This window comes from Crinia signifera, chromosome 12 (assembly GCF_055691185.1).
Source record: "Crinia signifera chromosome 12, ASM5569118v1, whole genome shotgun sequence".
NCBI lineage: Eukaryota > Metazoa > Chordata > Amphibia > Anura > Myobatrachidae > Crinia > Crinia signifera.
In genome coordinates, this window is record NC_139228.1 from 8,516,138 (window position 1) to 8,540,935 (window position 24,798).

The 24,798-nt window shown below is 44.4% G+C and overlaps 1 protein-coding gene and 1 long non-coding RNA gene across 3 annotated transcripts in view; one reads left to right on the forward strand and one right to left on the reverse strand.

Moving 5' to 3' along the window:
• The window catches only part of LOC146050215 (uncharacterized), a 49,654-nt gene extending 31,525 nt beyond the window's left edge, over positions 1-18,129 (forward strand). The window contains exons 2-4 of the long non-coding RNA XR_014466283.1: positions 5,818-5,925; positions 7,595-7,658; positions 16,236-18,129. This is a non-coding gene — a long non-coding RNA (uncharacterized LOC146050215). The remainder of the gene's footprint in view (positions 1-5,817; positions 5,926-7,594; positions 7,659-16,235) is intronic.
• On the reverse strand, positions 7,476-22,318 carry NHLH1 (nescient helix-loop-helix 1). Of its 2 annotated transcripts, none has more exons than XM_083167127.1 (2): positions 22,017-22,318; positions 7,476-11,257 (listed from the first exon to the last, which is right to left on the reverse strand). In XM_083167127.1, exon 2 carries the CDS (start codon positions 11,004-11,006, stop codon positions 10,617-10,619), a length of 390 nt encoding a protein of 129 aa, XP_083023253.1. In that variant the 5' UTR covers positions 11,007-11,257; positions 22,017-22,318; the 3' UTR covers positions 7,476-10,616. The 2 variants fall into 2 exon arrangements, with proteins under 2 accessions (XP_083023253.1, XP_083023254.1); XM_083167128.1 differs by lacking the exon at positions 22,017-22,318 and adding an exon at positions 16,082-16,219.
• Between the last annotated feature and the right edge of the window lie 2,480 nt (positions 22,319-24,798).

Sequence of the window (24,798 nt, forward strand, 5' to 3'; positions counted from 1 at the left end):
TGATATACTCTGTGCTGCTGGGGACCCTGCTCCTCCCACTATATAACTGTCAGTCTGTGGCTTCCTGCTGCCTCCATTCCCCTCCTCACATCATGTCACTGCCTCTGTCACATGCAGCCCTGTCCTCACTGACACATCACTCATCTCCTGATATACTCTGTGCTGCTGATGAAAACATATATGTGCGCCCCAATTGGTGTCCCATCTGTTTTTTATGTTTGCATATCAATGTGAGTACTCTCATCCTACAGAGTCCCTATACCTCTCTGTCAGTGCCTGGTACCACCTATTAGAGACCCTGTACCGTGTCTCGCACATCAACCTTCTGCATGATCCTTATACATATATATATATACTGTATATATGTCACAATTCTGAACACATTCCCCCCCCCCCCCCCCCCCCCCCCCCGTGGAGACATTATGTCCGGCAAACTAAATATTCATCCAGGCGGCTGGTTCAATATCCGAACCCCCTCTGTGTGTTCCCTGCACACCTCATTCCTCCGGCCGCTGGTGGGTTCAGGAGCTTGGCACTAACGTGCCTATCACAGGGCTCACCTGCCAGGCCCAGTGACACAGCGAGGGTCTCTGAGATGTCCCCTCACTCGGAAGCTTCTCGGGCCATGGGCTGGCAGTTATTAGAATTCATCTCCTTGGATGGCGCATGGCCATCTCATACACTCCTTCACTCCATTTCGCACTGTGATGTTGCCCATTTTTTGATGTAATGCGCCCCTGCTGGGAAGCAATGCTACCGTGTCCAACCGATTCTCTGAAGAAATTTGGAGCAACTGAATGAACAGCTGCAGCCCTCGTTCCCTGAGGGGACCCCCATGTTCTGAGGGTAAACAAAAAAGCCAAACCATGATAGCTGCTAACCCTTTCCTGCCCAGGCGGCAGAGAGGACATCACAGGTGATGGGCTGTCACCGCTGGCCGAGGAGACGGATGTGTCAGGGCATGATGAGGCTAACCCTTTCCTGCCCAGGCGGCAGAGAGGACATCACAGGTGATGGGCTGTCATCGCTGGCCGAGGAGACGGATGTGTCAGGGCATGATGAGGCCGGATTGTGACTTTGTCGCTCTCCAATCCAAGTCTGATTGTGACTCATTACGCCCTCACCACGGGCCATTATACCTTATTTATAAACCTTTAGGTACTTGTTTCCTAGCACGGCGGCCCCAATTTCCATCTTATGGCATCTTATGCCATCGCATCACATGCCATATAGCTGCATGCGATGCGATACGATTTTTCATTTTTAATGGGTGCTTACAATGTTAAATGCCACCCCCACTATCAACGCCAACCCGAAGCGTTGCGAGCACAGCGAGCCCGCCAAGGGCGGCGGTACGCGTCCTCCGACCTTTTCATACCCCCACTATCCACGTCGGCGTGGAGTTGATTTTAGATAGTGTGGCGAGCCACCGAGCCCGAAGCGTGGCGAGCGCAGCGAGGGACTGCGTATTACTTTACATGTATTCCGCGTCCGCTCGCCACGATTCAGGCTCGGAGGCTCTAAAATCAACTCCACGCCGACATGGATAGTGGGGGTATGAAAAGGTCGGAGGACGCGTACCGCCGCCCCTCGCGGGTTGTCACCATCGAATAATTATTACTTTCTTCGTAGATAAAAGTAACCCTGGACTTACTGTTATCCTGGCCGTTGTTGTGCGAATTGGGGGCGAGCGCTGACGTCATGTGACATCATCTGCCCGCCCCCAGCATTCAGGAGCTTGCCTGCATTCGCAGCACTTCCATGGGAGCACCCACCGTTTATTGTAAGCACACCCTTGAAACACTGGGCAGATGCCAGCGACCATTCCCCGCCTGTCAGTCATTTTACGAACGATCCGGCGAGTGAAAACTTCATCATCCGGTGGTTTGTGCAAGAGGGACTATGCACAATGCGCACACCCCAACCATCGGAAACGGGGCTGAATCATCCTCCATGTGATGTGGTGCCATGATATAGCGCATACCGACTGACCGACATCATTAACAATATCAGTCCCCGCTCCTTACATGCATCATTGACCAAATAGTCAGCATTGAGCTGTACAGAGGACAGGGGTGTGCGTCAGCGCATCACTAAGGACATTCAGCATACACACTAGACAATATCACTACGTATCGTTATCCATATCGGTAGCGATATATCGGCCGGTGTGTACCCAGCATGAGAACAGGGCGGCACACAGCTTTGTAGTGTGAGTGTGGAGCTGTACGCCCAGTGCCCACATCCGATGCCCGTACACACCAGGGCGATTAGCGGCACCATCGATATAGCGCATACACACAGATTACAACCGGGAAAGGATGACAGTCACTGCGAGTGGCGCTCAGAGGGTTCAAGATCTCTACATTTATATTTTATGTATGACTTATCTGATCACGGTGTGTGTGTGTTTCTGTGTGGAGTTTGGATGTTCTCATGTGACTGTAATATTCCATGGTTTGGTAAATGTGTGCACTATATAAATAACTGGTACTAAATAATACAATATATATATCTAGTCCCACATTACTCGGGGTTGAGCAGCGCCCAGATGTTGGCTGCGCCGTCCTCCCTCCTCTCAGGGGATGCCGCGTGGCAGCTGCCTCCGTGCCCACAAATGAGCCTATGATAGAATGACCTCCAGAGCGTATAAAGCTCTTGATGCCAGTTAATAATAACAAGTCAGCGTATACCAATCAGAACATCTACAAAGGCTCAATTATAAGTATTGATCAGCGGCAGGCTGGGTCACCTCCCTGCCTCCCTGGAGGGATTTGGGATGAAGGATCGGATGGAGGGATGGAAGTGTTCCTCGGCCTATCTCAGCCCTTTCCTTTGTCTGCTAATAAAGGGACACACCTATCCGCCTTGAGCCTGCTGTCATCCCAACCTCACACCATGCCGGCCCGGATGTTCTCCAGGGAGAACTTATATCCAGCTGACCCCGGCTCTCTTGTTCCTAGGGCTAAGGCATAGCACAATCCTACCCCCCACCCCCCTCCTCCTTCTCCATATCCGACCTCCTCCTCCTCTCTCTTCCCAATGGCTTTTAATGTAAGTGCCCCCACTTCCCCCCTGTATACTATCTGACGGCACCTCCAGCTGAACAAGAGAAGTCAGTAATCAAAGCGAAGGCTGCACAAAGGGCGCTGCTTGTGTATAGACAGGGAATGTCACATATTCCTATATACAGGTTACACAGAACCCGTCACATGTATATAATGTACTGGCAGCCTACCCCGGTCAACAACTATTTTTGGAATAGCTCGGGTGGGAGAATTGTTGGCTAATGTGGAGTTTAGCTGTGACCCAACAAGTACATCTACCTCTGTGCGCCTGTATTAGCCATTAGGAAGGGTTACCATAGGCAGCAATTATCCACTGACTTCCTTTACTCCCATCACGTTCCCTCACCCACAGGACTACTGGAAGTTCAGGGAAAGTCCGTTCGTAGAACGATTGTCTTATTTATTTATTTATTTATTTCGTTCCTTACACAGCCCAGCCAGTTCCATTGCCCTTTACAATTGGAAGCAGTGATAACAACAAACTGCTTAGTTACAGATAGTCCTAGAGCAGTGGTAGCCAACCCTAGCCCTCGAGAGCTACCAACAGTTCACATTTTCCAGACAACCTAGCTGCTGCACAGCTGCACTCATTAATCACTGACACATTTTAAAAGATACACAGATGGAGCTAATTAGCCCACTTGTGATTCTGTGAGGAGACCTGCAAAACATGCACTGTTGGTAGCTCTCGAGGACTAGGGTTGGCTACCCCAGTCCTAGAGGTTGGAAGGCCCTGCTCGCAAGCTCACAATCTTGTTTTTGTGTCCAACGTGTCTCCTCTTGCCATTAATGGCATAACTGGGCTGTAATCGGCTGTCCTCAAGTAAGGGGTGATTGGGAGTCAGAGGCACATACATAAGATGCTGCACCTTTGTGTGGGTTGTGGGCAGACATAAAACATCAGCCACTTGCAACATTTCATTGCGAGTGTCTTGACGGAATTGCTGTTTTTGAAGAGAATGTTCTATGTACCAGGGGTGACTTTGGTGCAGGGGCACAAATACTGGGTGACGAGTATCAAACGAAGCACACGGATAGGGGCGGTCTAGTGCTCAAGATGAGTAGACTCTGCATATGAGCTTTTGTATGCGTTTATTTCCACGCAGGTCATTTTTTAGTTCAGATCTGCAACAGACCCCAAATGTTGTGCTTCAAAGTCATCTGCATGAGTCGTGAACAGTACATTCCACATAGTGACATCCCACTCTCCTGTTATTTCAGATGAGCACTTTGGTTGGATTCACCATGTATCTGGCCACCCAGGGCTGACTCGCTGTGACCTGCAGTTTGTGATTTAAAGACTAAAAGGGGTCCAGCTTCCCCCAAGTCTATAACAGCCAGTAACGCCATCAGAGAGTGGCACATTTCTCCACAGAAGAAGCTATGACTCTGCCAACCTCCCAGTACAGGCTACGCCTCTATAATCTAGGTGACACCCTGCACAGTGCCATATTGGTTATCTACCCAGCCACGGCAGTTACATACAGATTTATAAAGAAATAAACCCGGTAATGGCCCAGAATTCCTGAGCGGAGATATTGGAGCTGTCAGCAGACGTTATCCATCTCTGTTAATAACCAATGCAGATTGCCTATCTTTCTGTATAAATTCAATTTTCAGATTAATCATGTCATTCCGTGACACAGAGAAAATCAGGTTTGTGTACAGGGAATGTATTCTCAGGGCCGGCCTCCAGTAATCCAGCTGGCCCCGTCCTTATGAATTATGTAGTGTGTGTCTATAACAGATGTAATTATCCGGCTATAGGAATATCATTACAGGTATCACCAGTAGCTGACATAGTCTGTAGCTCTGTACAAGTACACGGAGGATGCACCCTGAAATTCCTAACTCTGCGCCTCACCTCTAAGGGGGGAATTAAAGTGTTCTGCGCATCGGCAGCCTCTAGACGACCTGATCAGACATGGGACTATGACACCAGCTGGTAGTAGCCTACAGTTTAGCATTGTGGGGCCTGGTTCAGAGTTGTACGCTATTGTCTTGTCTATCATCATTCACTTGCGCAAACCTCCACCGGTGGTGCTGGAGGACATCCACATGTCGGGATGGCCATTGACCGTTGATGGTGATCTGTCATCAGTGGTTAGCCACCAATAGGCAATGGATTTGCCGTTGACGGAAAGATCCAATTGTTCTACAACATCAATGGCGGACAATTTTTTTTCCCCCAGAAGCAGGGGAATGGCTCTAAGCACCCCTCTGATGCTCCACAGTCTTATCCCCTTCTGTGATTGGCTCATCAGTCACAGACCTTCCCTAATTGGCTCACTGGCCACAGAAGACATGCCCATCAATCAGTGAAACACCAATGACACCATCGATGGGGACCAAAAATGGAGACCTCTTATATGGCCTCTCTACCCACATACCCAACTCTGAACTTGGTGGAATGTCATCTGTAATTGGCTACTTATGTCTAGGTCAACACCCAGAGGACAACAGGCATAATGTTCATCTGAAAAAGGTCAGCACGTAAACAGGTCGACACAAGTTTTGTAAGGTTTTTTTATACACGTTTTTATGCTTTACCAGGTCAACCTTTTGTCAGTGTCGGCCTTTTTCTGTCGACCTCGACATTGTCTGTACACCACATCCACTCCACCATGCTTTTTACACCAAAAGATATATTAGTAAAGCTGATTATTTCACCATTATTATATTATAGCAACAGTTCAATAAAGATAACCTATGGATCAGGTGACTGGAGAATGTTATTTGTTCCGTATAGGAATGAGGAGTGACTGGAGACTTGTCATCTTACTCAGCTTCCCCGTGTCTACAAACAGAGAGGAAGCAGCGAGCAGCCATTTTGTTTGTGAGATCATCTGAAATGAGGGTGAGTCAATGGCTTTTAGTGACAGAGTGCCGCGCTGCCTTGTATGCTGCCTGTATACAGTGCTTTACAAGTGGGGTCCTCAAAGTGATTTATTGTCCCCTCCTGATAACAGCACTTCAGCCATGCTATTGACATGACAGATCAAACCTGACTTAATTTGGGCTAATTTGGGCCTTTATTGCTGAGACCAGCCAGTTACAGCAGCAGAACACTTCTAACACCTGTCTGAAGGCAAGACCCCGCAATTCAGCTTCAAGCATCATTCCCATTATCTATAAATATAAAAGGCGGTACTTGTGTATTATCATTGCATGCCACTACTTGGGACCCGATTTCAGGGGTTTTAAAACCCGACAGTACAATTTTTATATCACATCGCATGCCATTGTAATGGCATGCAATGCAATGTGATGCGATCATGCCCGATTTGGGCTTATTCCAATGTTAAATTCCCCCCCAGACCCGATTTTTGATTGTACACCCACCCTGAAGGGTAATGACTATGTTAAATGCTCCCCATTGTTAACGCCACCCCACTATCAACGCCAACCTGAAGCGTAGCAAGCCCGCGAGGGGCGGCGGTACGCGTCCTCCGACCTTTTCATACCCCCACTATCCATGTGGCGTGGAGTTGATTATATATAGTGTGGCGAGCCACCGAGCCCGAAGCGTGGCGAATGCAGCGTGCCCCGCGAGGGGACGCGGAATACATGTGAAGTCATCCGCATCCCCTCGTGGGGCTCGCTGCCCTCGCCGCGCTTCGGGCTCGGTGGCTCGCTACACTCGCCACACTATATACAATCAACTCCACGCCGACGTAGATAGTGGGGGTATGAAAAGGTCGGAGGACGCTGCGCTCGCCACGCTTTGGGTTGGCGTTGATAGTGGGATGGCGTTAACAATGGGGGGCCTTTTAACATAGTCATTACCCATCAGGGTGGGTGTACAATCCAAAATCGGGTCTGGGGGGGCATTTAACATAGGAATCAGGCATCTGGGTGCCTGCAATAGAAAATCGGGTCGCATCGCATGAGATATGATCGCATGCGATGCGACCGATTTTTTGTTGTACAATGCCCTATGATTAAAAAATCGGGCGCCCAGATAATACACAAGTACCTAAAAGGCTAACTACTCCTCACCTAAATAAGGTGAAGTACCGCCACTGACCTCTAGAGGCCACTAACAGGGGGGCGTGGGGTGGCTGGCTGGGAATCTCGCCCATGGTTCCCATGCCCAGCGTTTAATGGGTGTTCAAGGCGGGGTTTGGTGGACTCGCAAGGCTGCCTTGCGAATTAACCAGAATAACCCCCTATACACATAAAAAGTCCCAATGCGTGGAGTAGAAGCAGCCATGAATAATACTTCTTTATATTATTAGCTGTCTCAGAGCTGCCAGCTTTTGCATTGTAGCTGAAGCTCAGTTTTGGTGCTACCAGACTGGCACTTTTCCCACTCAGCCTAGAACAGTCTGACGCACAGAAACAAACACACGATCCCTGAGTATAATTAATAGTAATAACAACAAGACTCCAAAAGGTGCTTTCAATTAGATTTTTTTTTAATTGAATTCCGCTTTTTTAAGAAATCATAAATAGTTCGTATCCGTTCTAAACACATAAAACATTGTCGGATTATTTACAGGCTTGTTACTCTTTTTCATTTCAAGGGCTTATTTAAAGGTCATCAAACATATCTACAGAACAAACAACGCTATCAGCGGCGAAACAGAGGTAAGACTGGAGGGCAGCCCGGGTGTGCCTGTGCGCCCAGGCTGGCACACATAGTCCGTGGGTTCATTAGTCATCATAAAAAGTGCACAACACAGCAAATAAATAATTGTATAAATAAATTAATAAGATAAATAAATAAATTCCTGGCACATAGGTTTTTGAAACTCTGAGAGCGAGTAAAAATGACATTGTGGCAGTGGGGAAGGGATTGGGGCAAAAAACAAACATCAGAAGATCTTAGACTAAAAGGATTCAACGAAGAAGTTGGATTTGCAACGTCGCATTCTCTGCTCGGAGAAACATTTATTGACTTGGCACTGAAAGGGTTACTTAAGTGGCGTTGACTGATATATTCCAAAATGAATGCAGTTGCAACATCTGATTTGTGACGTTCTACTTTCCCGAGTTCTTTGAGATCATGAAAAAGTGGCCATTGCAGGGGAGTCTATGTTAATGTGATATGGTCAATTATGATTTTATAGCTACATTAGGTAGTATAACATTGTTGTTTTCAGTCTAGAGTAGCAGTTTGAGACCGTATATAGGGTCTAATTCAGCATGGATTGCTATTTAAAGGATTCGCTATACGGCAAATAAATACATATAAGTATAAATACATAGCAGTTTGACTGACAGGAAGCTGGCATTCAGAGGTGGAAACTTGGCATTTTCTGGGTGTGTTGGTGAAAACGTAGGCTTCCCCAGGCACTTTTCGGGTGGGTCTGCCATCAGCGATGATCACTTCTACTTGAGACGATTACTTGAAGCCCTAGACTGGCGCAGATGGAAAAAAAAAACACCTTGATTTTTTGGGGGGAATGGATCTGAGAATGCGTCGCACTTTGCGATGTATTTGCAGTTTTGCAAGAGGCGGACGTTTTCTCTAGGTGGTGACTTTTTGATCGCTGGCAACTGCGTTTTCTTTCATTAGCAATCAATGCTGAATTGTGCCCTCAAAGTAATTAACTAATCAAGTCACAGAGGTTTAAAAGCAAAAATAGTGCGGACTTGGTAATCCACTCGTATAGAGATAATCGATCACCAACTACGAGTAACTTGTACACACAGACCCACTTCTCTTCATTACCGGTCAACAGACAAAGACTAATAAATTATACATTGGTTTTAGTATTAAAGGAAAAGTGCACATTTTAATCTATTTTTCCAGTAATTAAGGACTGCTTGCCTAAAATAGACTAATTCAATTACACCAGTGTGATTCTGTACATATGGGTTATACATCAGACATCTGCAGCATAGAAGACTTTTCAGGACATATATTTGCCACCTAAATTCCATGTGATGTGTGGTTAGGACCCTTGGTGGAGCAGTACAAAGGATTATAGAAAGATTTGACCTTTGGAATACCATGTTTGTCATACCACGGCCCGTCGGCCGGGTCAGAGAACGCGTTTAGCATTGTCTCTAATATTAAATGCGGACAAAATTAAGAGGACTTCTTAATGAACGTCTGAAAAAGGTCCATTTGCTGTACACAATTCTCAAAGTAGTATCTGTCTTGCTGAAGATATCATTGCTGCGTCTAGAAGTTATTAATCAGGAACCATCATAAGAAGAAGTTCCAAAAAACCATAACTTTCGTACATTCGGTGGAGTTATCAGTGCTGGGCCCTCTTCACAACAATTTACAGGAGGAGCAATCATAATGAAATAACTTTAGCATACTTGAGGCGCTATCAAGGCTGGTCATCTTCTTCCGATGTACAGAATGAACTATCGTAATGAAGAAATTCAACTTTTGTACACTTGGTGACGGTATCTTTGCTGGTTCTGCTGAAACATACATAATAGTTCTTGGTGGTGGAGGCATCATTGGTCCTGCTTCTTGCTGATGTACATGGGGGGGCAATCATATTGAAGAAGTGCAACTGAAACATACTTTAGAATGCTTGGTGGAGGCATCATTGGTCCTGCTTCTTGCTGATGTACTTGAGGAGCAATCATATTGAAGAAGTTCAACTGAAACATACTTTAGAATGCTTGGTGGAGGCATCATTGGTCCTGCTTCTTGCTGATGTATTTGAGGAGCAATCATATTGAAGAAGTGCAACTGAAACATACTTTAGAATGCTTGGTGGAGGCATCATTGGTCCTGCTTCTTGCCGATGTACATGAGGAGCAATCATATTGAAGAAGTGAAACTGAAACATGCTTTAGAATGCTTGGTGGAGGCATCATTGGTCCTGCTTCTTGCTGATGTACATGAGGAGCAATCATATTGAAGAAGTTCAACTGAAACATGCTTTAGAATGCTTGGTGGAGGCATCATTGGTCCTGCTTCTTGCTGATGTACATGAGGAGCAATCATATTGAAGAAGTGCAACTGAAACATACTTTAGAATGCTTGGTGGAGGCATCATTGGTCCTGCTTCTTGCCGATGTACATGAGGAGCAATTATATTGAAGTACAGGTGAAACATGATTAGAATGCTTGGTGGAGACATCATTGCTGGTCCTGATTCTTGTTGATGTACACCAGGAACCATTATAGTGGGGAAATACAAATGAAACTAGGTAGTCCAAAAGAATGAACCCAATTTGGGCGCTATTTTAAGTGTTTTTAGAATGCATGATGTGCAACCAGGGAATTTAGTCTTGGGCATAAAATGAGCTTGTCGGAGCTATGATTGGCGAAATGATTAGATGTGAGGCCTTCTATCACATTGGTCATTCTGTCAGACTCATGTGTGCGTGACCAACAGAAGGGTCTATGAATAATGCAACTGTGAATTTGGCTTCTATGCATAATGGGGTTGCTGAGAAGGCATGAAGGTAGGATATGTACATTCTAGTTGGGGGAGCTACTAAAATCCATGATCGGGGGAAAGATTTGGTCCCACAGACTCTCCACTGCCATAAAAGTCCTAATTTCGCTGAATTACAGCAGCATAAAATGAAGAGGGTGCGTCATAGCCCAGTTAGTGCACCGGTGACGTGTCACACATCTAGAACATGGTTGAGATAGGAGATGTAGCAGATAGCTAGTCGGAGGATTTCAATTTTGGACAGTTTCTTGTCGGGGGGCAGAGTGGGGAGGAGTTTGCGCAGCTCCGCAAAGGCCAAGTTGAACGCTTCCACCCGAATGCGCTCTCGGGTAGCGTGTGCTGTGCGATATTTGGCGGTGGCCCTCCTTCGCCTACGCCTCTCCTCCCGACTTAAGTGCTGGAGCTCTCGTTTTACCGAATCGCTTGAATCACAAATCCGTGTATCTCCGCATAAGCTGATGCCGCTGCCATCGTTGAGTCCTCCCCCGCCTCCGCAGTCACTGAACACAGATTCAGTCTCTGAGTGGACAGGGATCTCTGTCTGTTCGGAGTTTAACATCATTCCTCCCCCCGGATCTGTAAACTCTGTCCCTTGTGTACCCCAGACCGTTCTATAAAGTGCTTCAGAAGAGAAGGTGTCCTTCAAGTCACGTTGGAATGTGGGTGACCGGTGTGTGAAACGCGTCGCTTCCAGGCACACGATGAGTTCCTCAGCTCAGGCAACGCGCTTAAGAGAAATATTTAAGTCATAAAAGTGTTCAGCTGAGATTAGCTTTTATTTTCCTCTGTGGTCTCGTGTTCTTGCGTGTCCCCCTGGAATGAAGAGAAATAGAGAAATTATAAAACTGTTCCTTAATGGCTATGAAGGGAATTATGCCAACAGGAGAAAAAAAAGGATTTAATGGAAATTAGAGAGGCGTCTATGTAGGAAAGACAAACCCATAAAAGAATATAAAGCTAGCCAAAAAATATCTGTGATTAGTAACCTCATAAAAGCTAAAAGCACAATAGCAGCTGCTTGTACGGGGCTTATTAAATAGGTTAATTCACACTTACAGTAGCTGTTCATTCCCTTACATAGCACCAACATAATCCGCTACACAGTACAATCCCAGAATCGTACCCAAGCAGAAGAGCGTTGGCCTGGAAGTTACAATCCTCCTACTTCTATCACAGGCACTCTTACATAGACACCCCGGGTACTATGCAACCTAACCAGCAGCTTATTGGACAGTAGGAGGGAGCCTACTCTGACATGTGGGAGGATCAACTGAGACATTACCCTGGGTAAGCAGGAAATCCGGCAGCAATGCTAACCACCTATCACTGGGGCAGATGTATTAAGCCGATCAGATCCTAACTGCCATTTCCCATGCACTCTCTATACAGTGACAGTTAGGAGCTGATTGGCTGGACGTTTATCACGCTTTATCTCCCTCGCGTTTATCTCTTTCTAAGGCGTCATACATCTGCTGCATTATTTCTGGGTTCTTGCTTACACAACCCCTTCACAATGTACCGGAGTTCACCCTTTTAATTATGGGTACTAAATGTCCCAGCATGACCTGTCATGGTAGACAAAAGGTTTCTTTCTACAAAAGCTGGATGGCTACCCCATCTCTGTATATAACACCATGGGCCAGATGTACTAAACTTCAAAAAGTGATAAAGTGGAGAGACATAAGTCAGAAGTCAGTCAGCTCTCAACTGTCATTTTTCATACACAGGAGCAGATGTATTAAGCCTTAACAAGAGATATATTCAAGGGAGATAAAGAGAGATAAATCTTCAGCCAATCACCTGCTAACTGCCATGTTACAGGCTGTGTTTGAAAAAAGTCAGTAAGGAGCTGATTGGCTGGACGTTTATCTCTCCTTATCACCCTTGCAGTTATCTCCTGTTAAGGCTTAATACATCTGCCCCCCAGTCTGTAAAATCGCAGTTGGGAGCTGACTAGCTTGTAGTTTATCACTCTCCGCTTTATAACATTTTGAAGCATAGTACATCTGGCACTATATATTGCCGCATCATACACAAGCGATCATTGCATGGGTTTTTATTATGCAGTAGTAATTGAGACCCCCCTACCAGGCATTAGACGTCGGAGTCCTCTATCCTGCATGAAGACACTTCAGCGTAGCCCTGACTGACTGCTGCTGCTCCTAGAATGTACGGTGCTGCCTGCATTGTACCGTATATTCATCACCACAGGGTTTCCTGCTTAGGGCAATGTCATACTGCAGGCCCAGCTAACCTGTGGCCCTCCAGCTGTTGTGAAACTACAAGTCCCAGCATGCTTTATCAGCTGATTGCAGGAGGATGCTGTGACTCGATATCTGGAGAGCCACAGGTGGACAAGGCATGCTATATGGTAAAGACCAACACAGGACCGGGTTGACTACCCCTGGCGTTAAAGATTTGCCAACCAAAACCATTCTAGAAGTTCTTCAGGAGATTGGTTGCTTAGAACCTTGCGGGACCCATGAGACATCTAGAACCCTTTCCTTCCCTCAGACCAGCTTAGGCCAGACAATGGCTTACCTACAGTACATATACTCAGGTACATTAGTCACAAGCAGTGACGTGCCACAGTAATGGCCTAAATATTATGTGTCAGGGGATAATGGTGGAGAAATCGAGAGGGAGGAAAGTCCCAAACCCTAGAAATGAGAGGGGGGCAGGGAAGAGATGGATGAGGGGCAGGAAATATGTCCGCTGTCACAGATCTTCCCTCAGACTAAGTGCAGCTGACACGTCGTACTAATGGGAGAGACAGAATGAAGCACCCATCAGTGCGGCCCAACCCTGGGGGGGAAGCCGACACATTTCATAAATATAGATGTAAATGAAAAAGCATTTCTCTCTCCGGGGTCTCCTGAGACGGGACAGGTGGTAGATGGATGGGAAGGAGGGAGGAGACATTAGCCACAATCTCACATATTCTACCACTGCAGACATATGGAACCCAGCACAGCTGCTTTCTGCAGTGTGTCTGAAAGGGTCTTCACTCTATAGGGGTCCCGGGGGGTCTGTGTGACACAGATACAGACTCCTCCTGGGCTCTCTCTGTCCTGCGTACTACATAGCTTTTACTGGCTCGGATTCCTGGGCTCGGAACAGCATTATCTATCTGTCTATCGCCTACCTAGTTATCTATCTATCTACATATCTTCTATCTATATATCTCCTAGCTATCTATTTATATATATGTCTCCTATCTATCTATCGATCTACATATCTCCTATCTATCTATCTATCTATCTATCTATCTGTCTATCGCCTACCTAGTTATCTATCTATCTACATATCTTCTATCTATCTCTCTATTTATATATATATATATATATATGTCTCCTATCTATCTATCTACATATCTCCTATCTATCTATCTATCTATCTATCTGTCCATCTATCGCCTACCTAGTTATCTATCTATCTACATATCTTCTATCTATTTATCTCTATCTGTCTATCTATATATGTCTCCTATCTATCTCTCTATTTATATATATATGTATCCTATCTATCTCTCTATTTATATATATATATATGTATCCTATCTATCTCTCTATTTATATATATATATGTCTCCTATCTATCTACATATCTCCTATCTATCTATCTATCTATCTATCTATCTATCTATCTATCTATCTACATATCTCTTATCTATAAATCTCCTATCTGTCTATCGCCTATCTAGTTATCTATCTACTTATCTTCTATCTATTTATCTCTCTATCTGTCTGTCTATATATCTCCTATCTATCTCTCTATTTATCTATCTATATGTCTCCTATCTATCTATCTATCTATCTATCTATCTATATACATATCTTCTATCTATTTATCTCTCTGTCTGTCTATATATCTCCTATCTATCTCTCTATTTATCTATATGTCTCCTATCTATCTATCTATCTATCTATCTACATATCTCTTATCTATCTGTCTGTCTATCTGTCTGTCTATCTATCTGTCTATCACCTACCTAGTTATCTATCTATCTATCTATCTATCTACATATCTTCTATCTATTTATCTCTCTATCTGTCTATCTATATATATCTCCTATCTATCTCTCTATTTATCTATATGTCTCCTATCTATTTATCTATCTATCTGTCTATCTATCTACATATCTCTTATCTATCTATCTGTCTGTCTATCTGTCTGTCTGTCTATCTATCTGTCTATCACCTACCTAGTTATCTATCTATCTATCTATCTACATATCTTCTATCTATTTATCTCTCTATCTGTCTATCTATATATATCTCCTATCTATCTCTCTATTTATCTATATGTCTCCTATCTATTTATCTATCTATCTATCTATCTACATATCTCTTATCTATCTATCTATCTATCTATCTATCTATCTATCTATCTATCTATCTATCTATCTATCTATCTAAAACACCCCTGGAATCTATCTGCTGATGTACCACAGTAGGGAGCACAGTAGCAGCCTGACAATTGCTGTAGGTTGTACCTGTCCTGTAAGACAGGAAACTAGCAGCTGACTAATGTAATGTAGCCCCACTAACTATTGCCGTAACCCCAGGGACCCTGTAACCGGCTTTTATTTAAGATGAATAAAGTGGAAAGAGACCTCTCTCTGCCAAACTGACGTTCCCCAGGGGCATCCGAGACATACAAACACCATCTGTCTGTTTCTCTTCCAATGTCTGTCTGTCTGTCTATCACCCCCCATAAAATCTCTATAAGTTTTCCTACTAATGACCACATTTCTATGCAGATCACTCAGAACGTACTTGTGTTCTCACACATCCATGCTGACTGCAGGCCAACCCAGCCATGTGACTGGATCATGCACCCCAACCTCTGCTGTCACTGTGCACTATATATAGCACTGATCCTTGTGTCTTATTACACAAGCTGATGTCCTATAGATACACCTTAATAAATAAATAAATATCTCATCCTTATCTTCTCCTTCATTACTATCTCCCTCATCTCTATGTCTATTCACAACAACCCAGATACCGGTGTATGCCCACACGGGCTGATATTTATGTGCCCAGCAGTAATGGCATTGTTGTTGGCAATGGCTTGAGTAGCTGGGCCTCAGTCACTGCGCAGTCATCCAGTTGCCCATTGCAATGCGCAGTATGGCTGCAGGTAATGCCGGGATAATATACAGGAGATCCCACAGCCACAGGCTGTACGTGACTGACACCAGAGGCTACGGAACACGAAGACAATGCTCTTATACTGTAATACAAACAGGCTGGAGGCTACACCATGGTCCCCGAATCTGCCATAGTATCATTTCCTGCCTTACCTAGCACCAATATCTGCCGTTATAATTAACCCGTTCAGCGCCACCGCCCTGAGACCGTAGCCAATGCATATCCTTAATCAATATTATCTGACAATAATATAGGTCATAAATGACAATAATGTTGTAAATAGAATTGCAGATCCCCTAGCTATCTGTTTATCCAGAATCGTACAGGTGTAGCGTTATTATATAGGATCATAGTCTGCAGATGGGGGGGGGGAGGGGGGGTAACGTGGAATACTACACAGCATCCCCCAATGGCACATACTCCCCACTAATCACATCCAGAGGAGGCCTTGTCTCTGCTATTTAAAATAAATGCTACTCACCCCAAGTGAATTACTCCAGATAATACACATATGTCAGTCCTCTCTCCATCCTATTCCACTGTGACATGGAGGTGGGTGGAGGGGCCAGAAATGATTAATGGGAACACCTATTGTCAGGAGGGATACTGGATAAAAATGGCCTCTTTCTGTACAGGGACTGGGAAATTCATCTGATTACCGAGGCCGGGTGCAGCTGAGAGCCGGGAAAACCTGCTAACCAGTAATGCAATCTTGCAAGATTGGAATCCGAAGACACCGAGAGGGATTAAGGTGCGGAATACATGGGCTTGGGAAACGCATTATGTCATTGTGCCTCTTTGCTGAGCAGCGCTCATATATAACAATTCCCGTCATTAAGTCACAGCAGACGTGTCGCCAATGTACACAGGTGTTGGGTGCGCGGTATCACCGTAATCTCCCAGGGACAGCTGCGTTCATAGCGCAGCGCGTAGACCAATCAGGAAGCCTGTGCAAGAACTTTGGCAAAGTTTAGTTGATGCGGATGCTGGATGTAAATGCCGGAGGCTCACCTGTGTCTGTGCATTATAACCTATGCACTAACAAGTTACGCTGACTACACCTATTAGAACATTGGGTGTATTTGCAATTCAGACAGGGCTGGTGTAAGCTACCCTTGTCCATGGGGCGTTAGCAATGATTCAAGGGCATCTGTTACTAAATAATGTTTTAAAGTATACCACGGCATTGTGGTACGAAGACGAGGAAGCCATTGTTCTCTGTTATCAGGCTACAGACTTAAATAAATATTTATATTTCTTTCCCTGCCATCATCGCTGATCTCGGATCTCTGTTCTCGGGCTGGTGAAACTTTCACCTAATTATCTGTGTGAATGGAACATGCAGCTATGTTACACGGGCAACAACTTTTAATAACGCTCTGTCCCCCGCCGTACTCTTTTAATTGCGCCACGGACCTGTCTATTGTACATTGGTTGGACGCGCGTTCACCTTTGGTCTGTCTCTACCAATGATACGCATTATCCTCCTTTTTAACGAGCAAGGCTCTCAGTGTCATTAGTGATCACAATGGGATTAATGTCCTGAAATTCCTTTCAAGTGTAAAGGGAGGCATTAGCGCGGTTGCAGGATATCCGAACGCTTTGCCTTTTTTTTTTTTACCCTTTCCTCTCGAACTCCGTCCAACTTTTGCACGCTGCGAAAATAAAAAATCAGAGCCGTCCACTTACGCCGCCTGCGCTGCTGTTTATACGCGCTCACACGGCCCACTGGAGCCTCGTTAGGGGGTTTATTGCTTAATGAAATGTGTTCTCTTGTAAGAAAAAAAAAAACATAACAAAAGCATACAACGACAGACAGCAGAAACTCGGGACTTCATCGGGTTTGTGACTTCTCTAATTGCCTGTTAATCCAGATAATGGCATTGACGCGGGGGATGTAGGAGTATTCTCATCAGTTCCGGACTGCAAAAGGGGGGTCAGATTCTAACGCCGCAAACAGTGGAACAGTTAATTCGTTAAGATTGTATGTCATTTTCTTTTCACCAATGCTGTTTAAGCGTATTTTAGAATTTATTTCACAGCCAGTAAATGTGACCCCAAAAACTCCCAACAGTTTGCAAAACTTTCCCTTCCTGGACCTTGGGAATTCTCCTATTTATTTTACCGATGTGGGGAACTTAAATGCTGCAACCATTGTTCATTTTTGGTTGAGAATCACAGAGAACAGTTATAGGGATACTCTGCGCTGTCACTGTGGTATTCTAATCACCGTGAGGGTGCAGTTCCTCTTTAGGATTTAGACTTATTTCCTCTTGTTGGGGAGGGGGCAGTGAAAACAGGTGAAATCCCCATTCACCAAGAGAAAAGGGGGGGGGGGAGAAATGTTAATTTCAGAGTCTGTTCCTTTGTGTTGAGGATTGGTTATTATTATTGCTAGTATTATTATCCTTTAGTTAAATGGCGCCTCAAGGGATCCGCAGCGCCCACTATTAACACTATTTATTTATAAATATATACGTTACTGTGTAGGTATGTATTATTCCTTGCTGATTGTGAATAATGAATTGAAAATGCATCTGATATAGAATAATTCCATATATTAAATATAAAATAAATATAGATAGATCTTTAAAACTTTTGTATTTGTTTCTTACCAAACCTGGATTTGACATAATGAATATATATATATATATATATATATATATATATATATAATTATAAGTATTTAATTTACATGAATGTCTACATTTCTCCTCTTATTTTATTATGTAATCTATCCTGACAGTATGATACTAGCGAGCATTAAGGATTGACTTATTACGCTCAGATCTGCTCCAGAACTATTAGGGCATACACACGGTTCGATTTGGTCTATTTTTCTATTGATTTTTGCTTATATAAGCAAAACCGAATGAAATCCAACAGAAATTGAACACATTTGATTTTGATTCGATCCTGATGTGCGGCCCCCACCAATCGAATAGAAAAATAGACCGTGCGGGCAAGACTATATCTTACAGATCTGTACATCGAATGTGTACAGGACGCCGTGCGATTCATCCAGATTAAATTGGGATTAAATACAAAGTACATCTCATTCCCTGCATCATAGCACAAAGTTCTGATACCAGCAGCTGTTACACAGAAATGAATAAATGCTGAGTGAAAGTTCTGGACTGGGGACAGATTACTTTTGTGGTGCACACAGTCATAGAGAAATGACACAAAACCCAGTCCTGTGCCCTTGATATAACAGCAATAGGAGTGCCATCGTTAATGCTAGGAGGAGTACCCGGAGGAAACCCACGCAAGTACAAGGAGAATATACCAACTCTGCACAGTTAGGGCCATGGTGGGACTCAAAACCGGGATCCCGACAGTCAAAACCCCGACACATGGGGGCCCGACAGCCACCGGCTATTCTCCCTCATGGGGGCCCACGACCCCCATAGAGGAAGAATAGAATAGGTGGCGGCGAGCGCAGCGAGCCTGCAAGGGGCTCTGTTGCGCTCAAATCCTGGCTGGGTTCGGCCAGTCGGGATCCCGACGTCGGGATAATGACTGTCGGGATCCTGACTGTCGGAACCCTATACCACACCCATCAAAACTATGACCTCAGCGCTGTGAGGCAGTAATGCTAACCATTACACCATCCGTAAGGCCCCCAGAGGAGTAGTACGCTATGTACTAAATGAGCCATCACATAGATCTCCAGCACACTGTACCGGGGGTCAACACTTGTGAGTTCCGCATTTAACATCAGACCTGTCGCACAACGGAAGCTTACATGGAACATGTGCAGGCACACAGTTTGGAATATGCGCGTCAGAGCGGCGTAAGAATACACATTCACCGCCTGTGGAAAGTCACTATGTACCTGTAGCCTAGGAGAAGAGTTGTTTACAGTCACAAGACTGCGTAGATTGTCAGCTCTTTTGGAGAGAGGACCCCTTATGAAATATCCCCAGAGATTTTATAGTACTGATCGGTATAATGTTCCCTATTCTCGCCTGTGACATTTGAAAAGTATAAGTGATATGCTTTGTCACCTTCTAGCCCCCAAAACTGTTATAGAACCTGGATGTAATAACACTATTGCAAAGGGGAATCCGTATAATGAACCAATGTGGGTATCACAGACATGTCACCGTCACAGGTCCCTTCATTGCATGCTACACACACACACACACACACATACACACACAGCAACCAGGACCCCAGCAGCGGGTCAGGCCTGTAATGCTGGGGAACCACAGTATGAACACAGACAGATTTGGGGGAACAACATGTTGCAATGTCCTTAGATCTGGGTGTCACTGTTTATTCTGTACATGATAACCCCTCAGTTCAGGAATGAAATCTGCCACCCGGTAACTCTTTGTTGGCGGCAGAGGCCTGGGCGCTGGCGGGAGGGCCGCTGGCACCGAATGGTGTTTGTTGTCAATGTGCGGGGGGGAAGCACCACCCTAGACAGGGAAGGAGCGGATGACACGTCTGCAGGGGACTGACAGATGTCAGCGCTGCCGGGGGCCCACTAATACCGAATCCATAAACTTCACAGACAAAGGGACTAATTAACCCCTGCATGCCCAGCGTGGGATCCGCACATCTGTCCGTCACATCACTACGTCATTCATTCATTCATTAAAGATATGAAGTATATAGATCATCATGGATATATCAATATATATATATGTAAATTAGTCCTCATAGATACTTAGATATGAAACACTATTTGATAGATGGATAGATAGATAGATAGATAGATAGATGGATAGATAGATAGATAGATAGATAGGAGATAGATGGGTAGATGGATAGATAGATAGATAGATAGATAGGAGATAGATGGGTAGATGGATAGATAGATAGATAGATAGATAGATAGGAGATAGATAGATGGATAGATATATAGATGGATATATATATAGATGGATATATAGATGGATAGATAGATAGGAGATAGATAGATGGATAGATAGATAGATAGATATATAGATGGATATATAGATGGATAGATAGATAGATGGATGGATGATAGATGGATGGATAGATAGTTATAAATTCACTTTGTTGAACAAAATGTATTGCTAGATAAGTAGATATTTGAGTTATCAAACAGTTTAGATGTATACAGATATGAGAAAAATATAAGAATATTATATATATTAAATAAATAGATCTTCAAGGATAGGTATTATCGATACTTAATACTTCAGATATAAATAGGTTTATAGATAATTAGAAATATTAAAATAGATACATTACATATACAGTAGGTGTATATAGTGTAACAGGTCAGTCAGTGAGCTATACATACTGTAACATGTAGGTGCATATAGTGTAACAGGTCAGTCATAGAGATAATACATGTAGGCTTATATAGTGTAACAGGTCAGTCAGTGATCAATACATTACATATAGGTGTATATAGTGTAACAGGTCAGTCAGTGATCAATACATTACATACTGTATAGGTGCATATAGTGTAACAGGTCAGTCATAGAGATAATACATGTAGGCTTATATAGTGTAACAGGTCAGTCAGTGAACCATAGAGATAATACATGTAGGTGTATATAGTGTAACAGGTCAGTCAGTGAACCATAGAGATAATACATGTAGGTGTATATAGTGTAACAGGTCAGTCATAGAGATAATACATGTAGGCTTATATAGTGTAACAGGTCAGTCAGTGAGCTATACATTACATATAGGTGTATATAGTGTAACAGGTCAGTCAGTGAATACATGTAGGTGTATATAGTGTAACAGGTCAGTCAGTGAGCTATACATTACATATAGGTGTATATAGTGTAACAGGTCAGTCAGTGAGCTATACATTACATATAGGTGTATATAGTGTAACAGGTCAGTCAGTGAATACATGTAGGTGTATATAGTGTAACAGGTCAGTCAGTGAGCTATACATTACATATAGGTGTATATAGTGTAACAGGTCAGTCAGTGAGCAATACATTACATATAGGTGCATATAGTGTAACAGGTCAGTCAGTGAGCAATACATTACATATAGGTGCATATAGTGTAACAGGTCAGTCAGTGAGCAATACATTACATATAGGTGCATATAGTGTAACAGGTCAGTCAGTGAGCAATACATTACATTTAGGTGCATATAGTGGAACAGATCAGTTATACATGACATATAGGTGCGTATAGTGTAACAGATCAGTCATACATGACATATAGGTGCGTATAGTGTAACAGATCAGTCATACATGACATATAGGTGCGTATAGTGTAACAGATCAGTCATACATGACATATGTGTATATAGTGGAATAGATCAGTCATACATGACATATGGGTGCATATAGTGGAACAGATCAGTGTGTGGCACTTCTACAAGAATTACTATTGTTCGCAAACTCCAGTTCCCCCTGGGCCAGCGTATATACCCCGTACCCCACCTATAGATCCCCAGCACCCACCTGTGCATGGCCTGTTACGTGCAGTCTGGCGTCTCCGTTTCACGTGTCCATGGGTTGCAGGAACTGTGCGAGCGGACGTTAGCACCAGTGAAAGTTTCCCGTCTCGGGCGCGGCGGCGGCGTGCAAGGTGAACGCGGAGCGTCCTGCCTCAGAGGACAGGCAGATCCAGGACACATATAGAGACATACATGTAGGACAGACTCTCAGCCACACACAGACAGAGCTGATACGCAGACATACACCCATGTGTATAAGACTTCCATATATTTATATATATAGTCGCACAGTGGAGACCACATGAGGAAGAGGTGACGGCTCTCATTGGCCACGGCAGGGCCCTCCATCATGCATATTAAACAGCTGGGAGGGGAATTCATTGGCTGGCAGAATGGGAAAACCCTGGGGAAGGGAGATGGGAGGGGTTGGAACGGCTCCTGTGACTTGGCTGAGGGGCAGAGGGAACGATGGGGAGAGAGAGGACCAGGAATGGATGGGGGATGCGGACATCTGTTCAGCATGCATATTTCATAAAGGCTGAAAAAGGGATAGATAGGAGGGAGAGAGAGCGGGGGAACACAGGCCAGGGGACAGTCAATCAGAGGAAAGTGACAGACGGGATGAGCTGGGAGAGGAGGTGGGACGGAGACACTGGGGAGCTGCGCATCCAAACTTAGCACAATGGGGGTCTCAGATCACGGGTAAAGTCCAAACGCCCCCAAAGCAGGTACGCTCTGATCCGCTTTGTCAACTTGGGGAGAACATCCAAACTGCACACCAATGACGCCTCGCCATTGAACTCACAACCTCAGCGATGCGAGGGGGTAATGCTTTCCGATAAACTATGCTTTGCGTTGCGTAATTATTTCATTATGACTTATCGGGAAAATAAAAACTATTGTATAAACATCCGTTTCTCTGTTATAATCATCTGTGTTTCACTGTCAGCATTCTATGAGGTAAATCGATTATCTTCTAGAAGTTGCTAAACAAATAAGTAGGGGGCAATTTACTAAGATAGGACTTCTATTTCACATGGGATGTTGCTACGGGCAACATTCTGATTGGTTGCTAAGGGCAACATCTGATTGGTTGCTACGGGCAACATCCCATAGTCAATACAACTCCTGTCTTAGTAAATGTACCCCTATATTTCTTTATGCAGCGCCCGCGCCCTCCACAGTTATTTACCATTGCGCGCTACTCTATATCGCTGATCGGAAAATGAAAACAACATTTTTAGTTGCAGGGAAAAAACCGTATCCTCATCCTCAGGGGGAAAACCAGCTCCTGTAATACTTTATCGGCAGGAACTGCAGCTCTCCAGGTCAGAGAAGGGTTAAACTGGCATATATTTATTTTCACAGTTTACTCTTGTTTTCTAAATACGGGATGCTCTGCGCGGTGCGTGCAATCGTCAGATGTAACGCACAGAGCAATGTTCTGCAGATCTCAGGGAGGTCAGTAAACTAATAATCTGCAGATTTCTACCGTGGAAATTTGAGGACCATAAGAATCTTGTGGTTCATGTTTATTGTTCAGTACATTCACTCTCAGAAATAGTTTTTCTGTATATTTTACTCTATTACTTATGCACCAATTATGCGCTGGAATTGTGCTGCTTAAATTTGCGCATCAAAGTGTGCGAATTGTGGCATCGCTGTTTGGTAAATGATTCCCCAGAGGCGAATTACAAAGCGATCACACCTGAATAGAATTATTTACTTGCCGCATTGCTGATCCCGGTTGCCATGTTGCACTGTGCGCAGCTATTGGACGGATAAATGATTCATATTATAGGGTTAATGGTTAGTTTTCCGATGAATAGATGCGAAGATACGCCGACTCGTGCTTTAAACAGCAAAAGTTGTTGCAGTGAGACTCTTCCAGGGTAAGATAAATTGTTTATAATAATTGTTCAATTATTGTTATTCTCAACTTTTAATACCAGTCGCTGCTCAATAACAGCAGCTTAAATCACGGTCTCCGCAATTATCGCATAATCCCACGAGCGCAAACTTCCCGCGCTGTGGTGCTACGGTTGATTCAGGAGCACGGAAATGCCCAAAATGTGACAAATTCCAAATGCGGATTCCTTCTGCTGCCCCCCAGCTGTGCCGTTATCCAGTGTAACTGGCAGGCGTATAACCAGGCTCAGCATTACCAGGCGCCACGCCGTTCTTACAGCCAGACCCGGCCTTCAGCGTATTGTGGGAGCTCCGGGAAAGTCAGATCAGGGACTACGGAACTGGCCACAGTGGGGGTGATGTATCGAACCTCTGAGAGAGATAAAGTGGGGACCGATAAAGTACCATCCACTCATTTACTGGCATGTCAGAGGATTTGGTAGAAGACTGACAGGAGCTGATGTGGTGTTACTTTATCTATCTCTGTTTTTATCTCTGTCCAAGTTTTGATACATTTCCCCAGTGTATCCCAAATAACACTGTGTTCTGCGGCTCCAGGTCCTTACAGCATCCGGATGACTCCTCTGGGAGAGGGAGCAGAATAGACTGGCATAGGGGCACAGGCTGGCATAATCTGGTGTATATGATGTGGGTGTGCAGGCTGGAGTAATGGGGGGGGGGGACTAACCAGTTTTGAGGTGAAGTTGCCGATGTAGTGGAAGGATCACTGGGCCCCAGTCACTGATGGGCACGCCGGTGGAATAGGACCAGGGAGTCCACACCACACACCCTGCACCCATTTAATCAGTAGTTTTTCACATGCACAATAAGAAAATCATTGGGAAAATGTCTGCCGACGTCATTTTCCCGGAGACCTG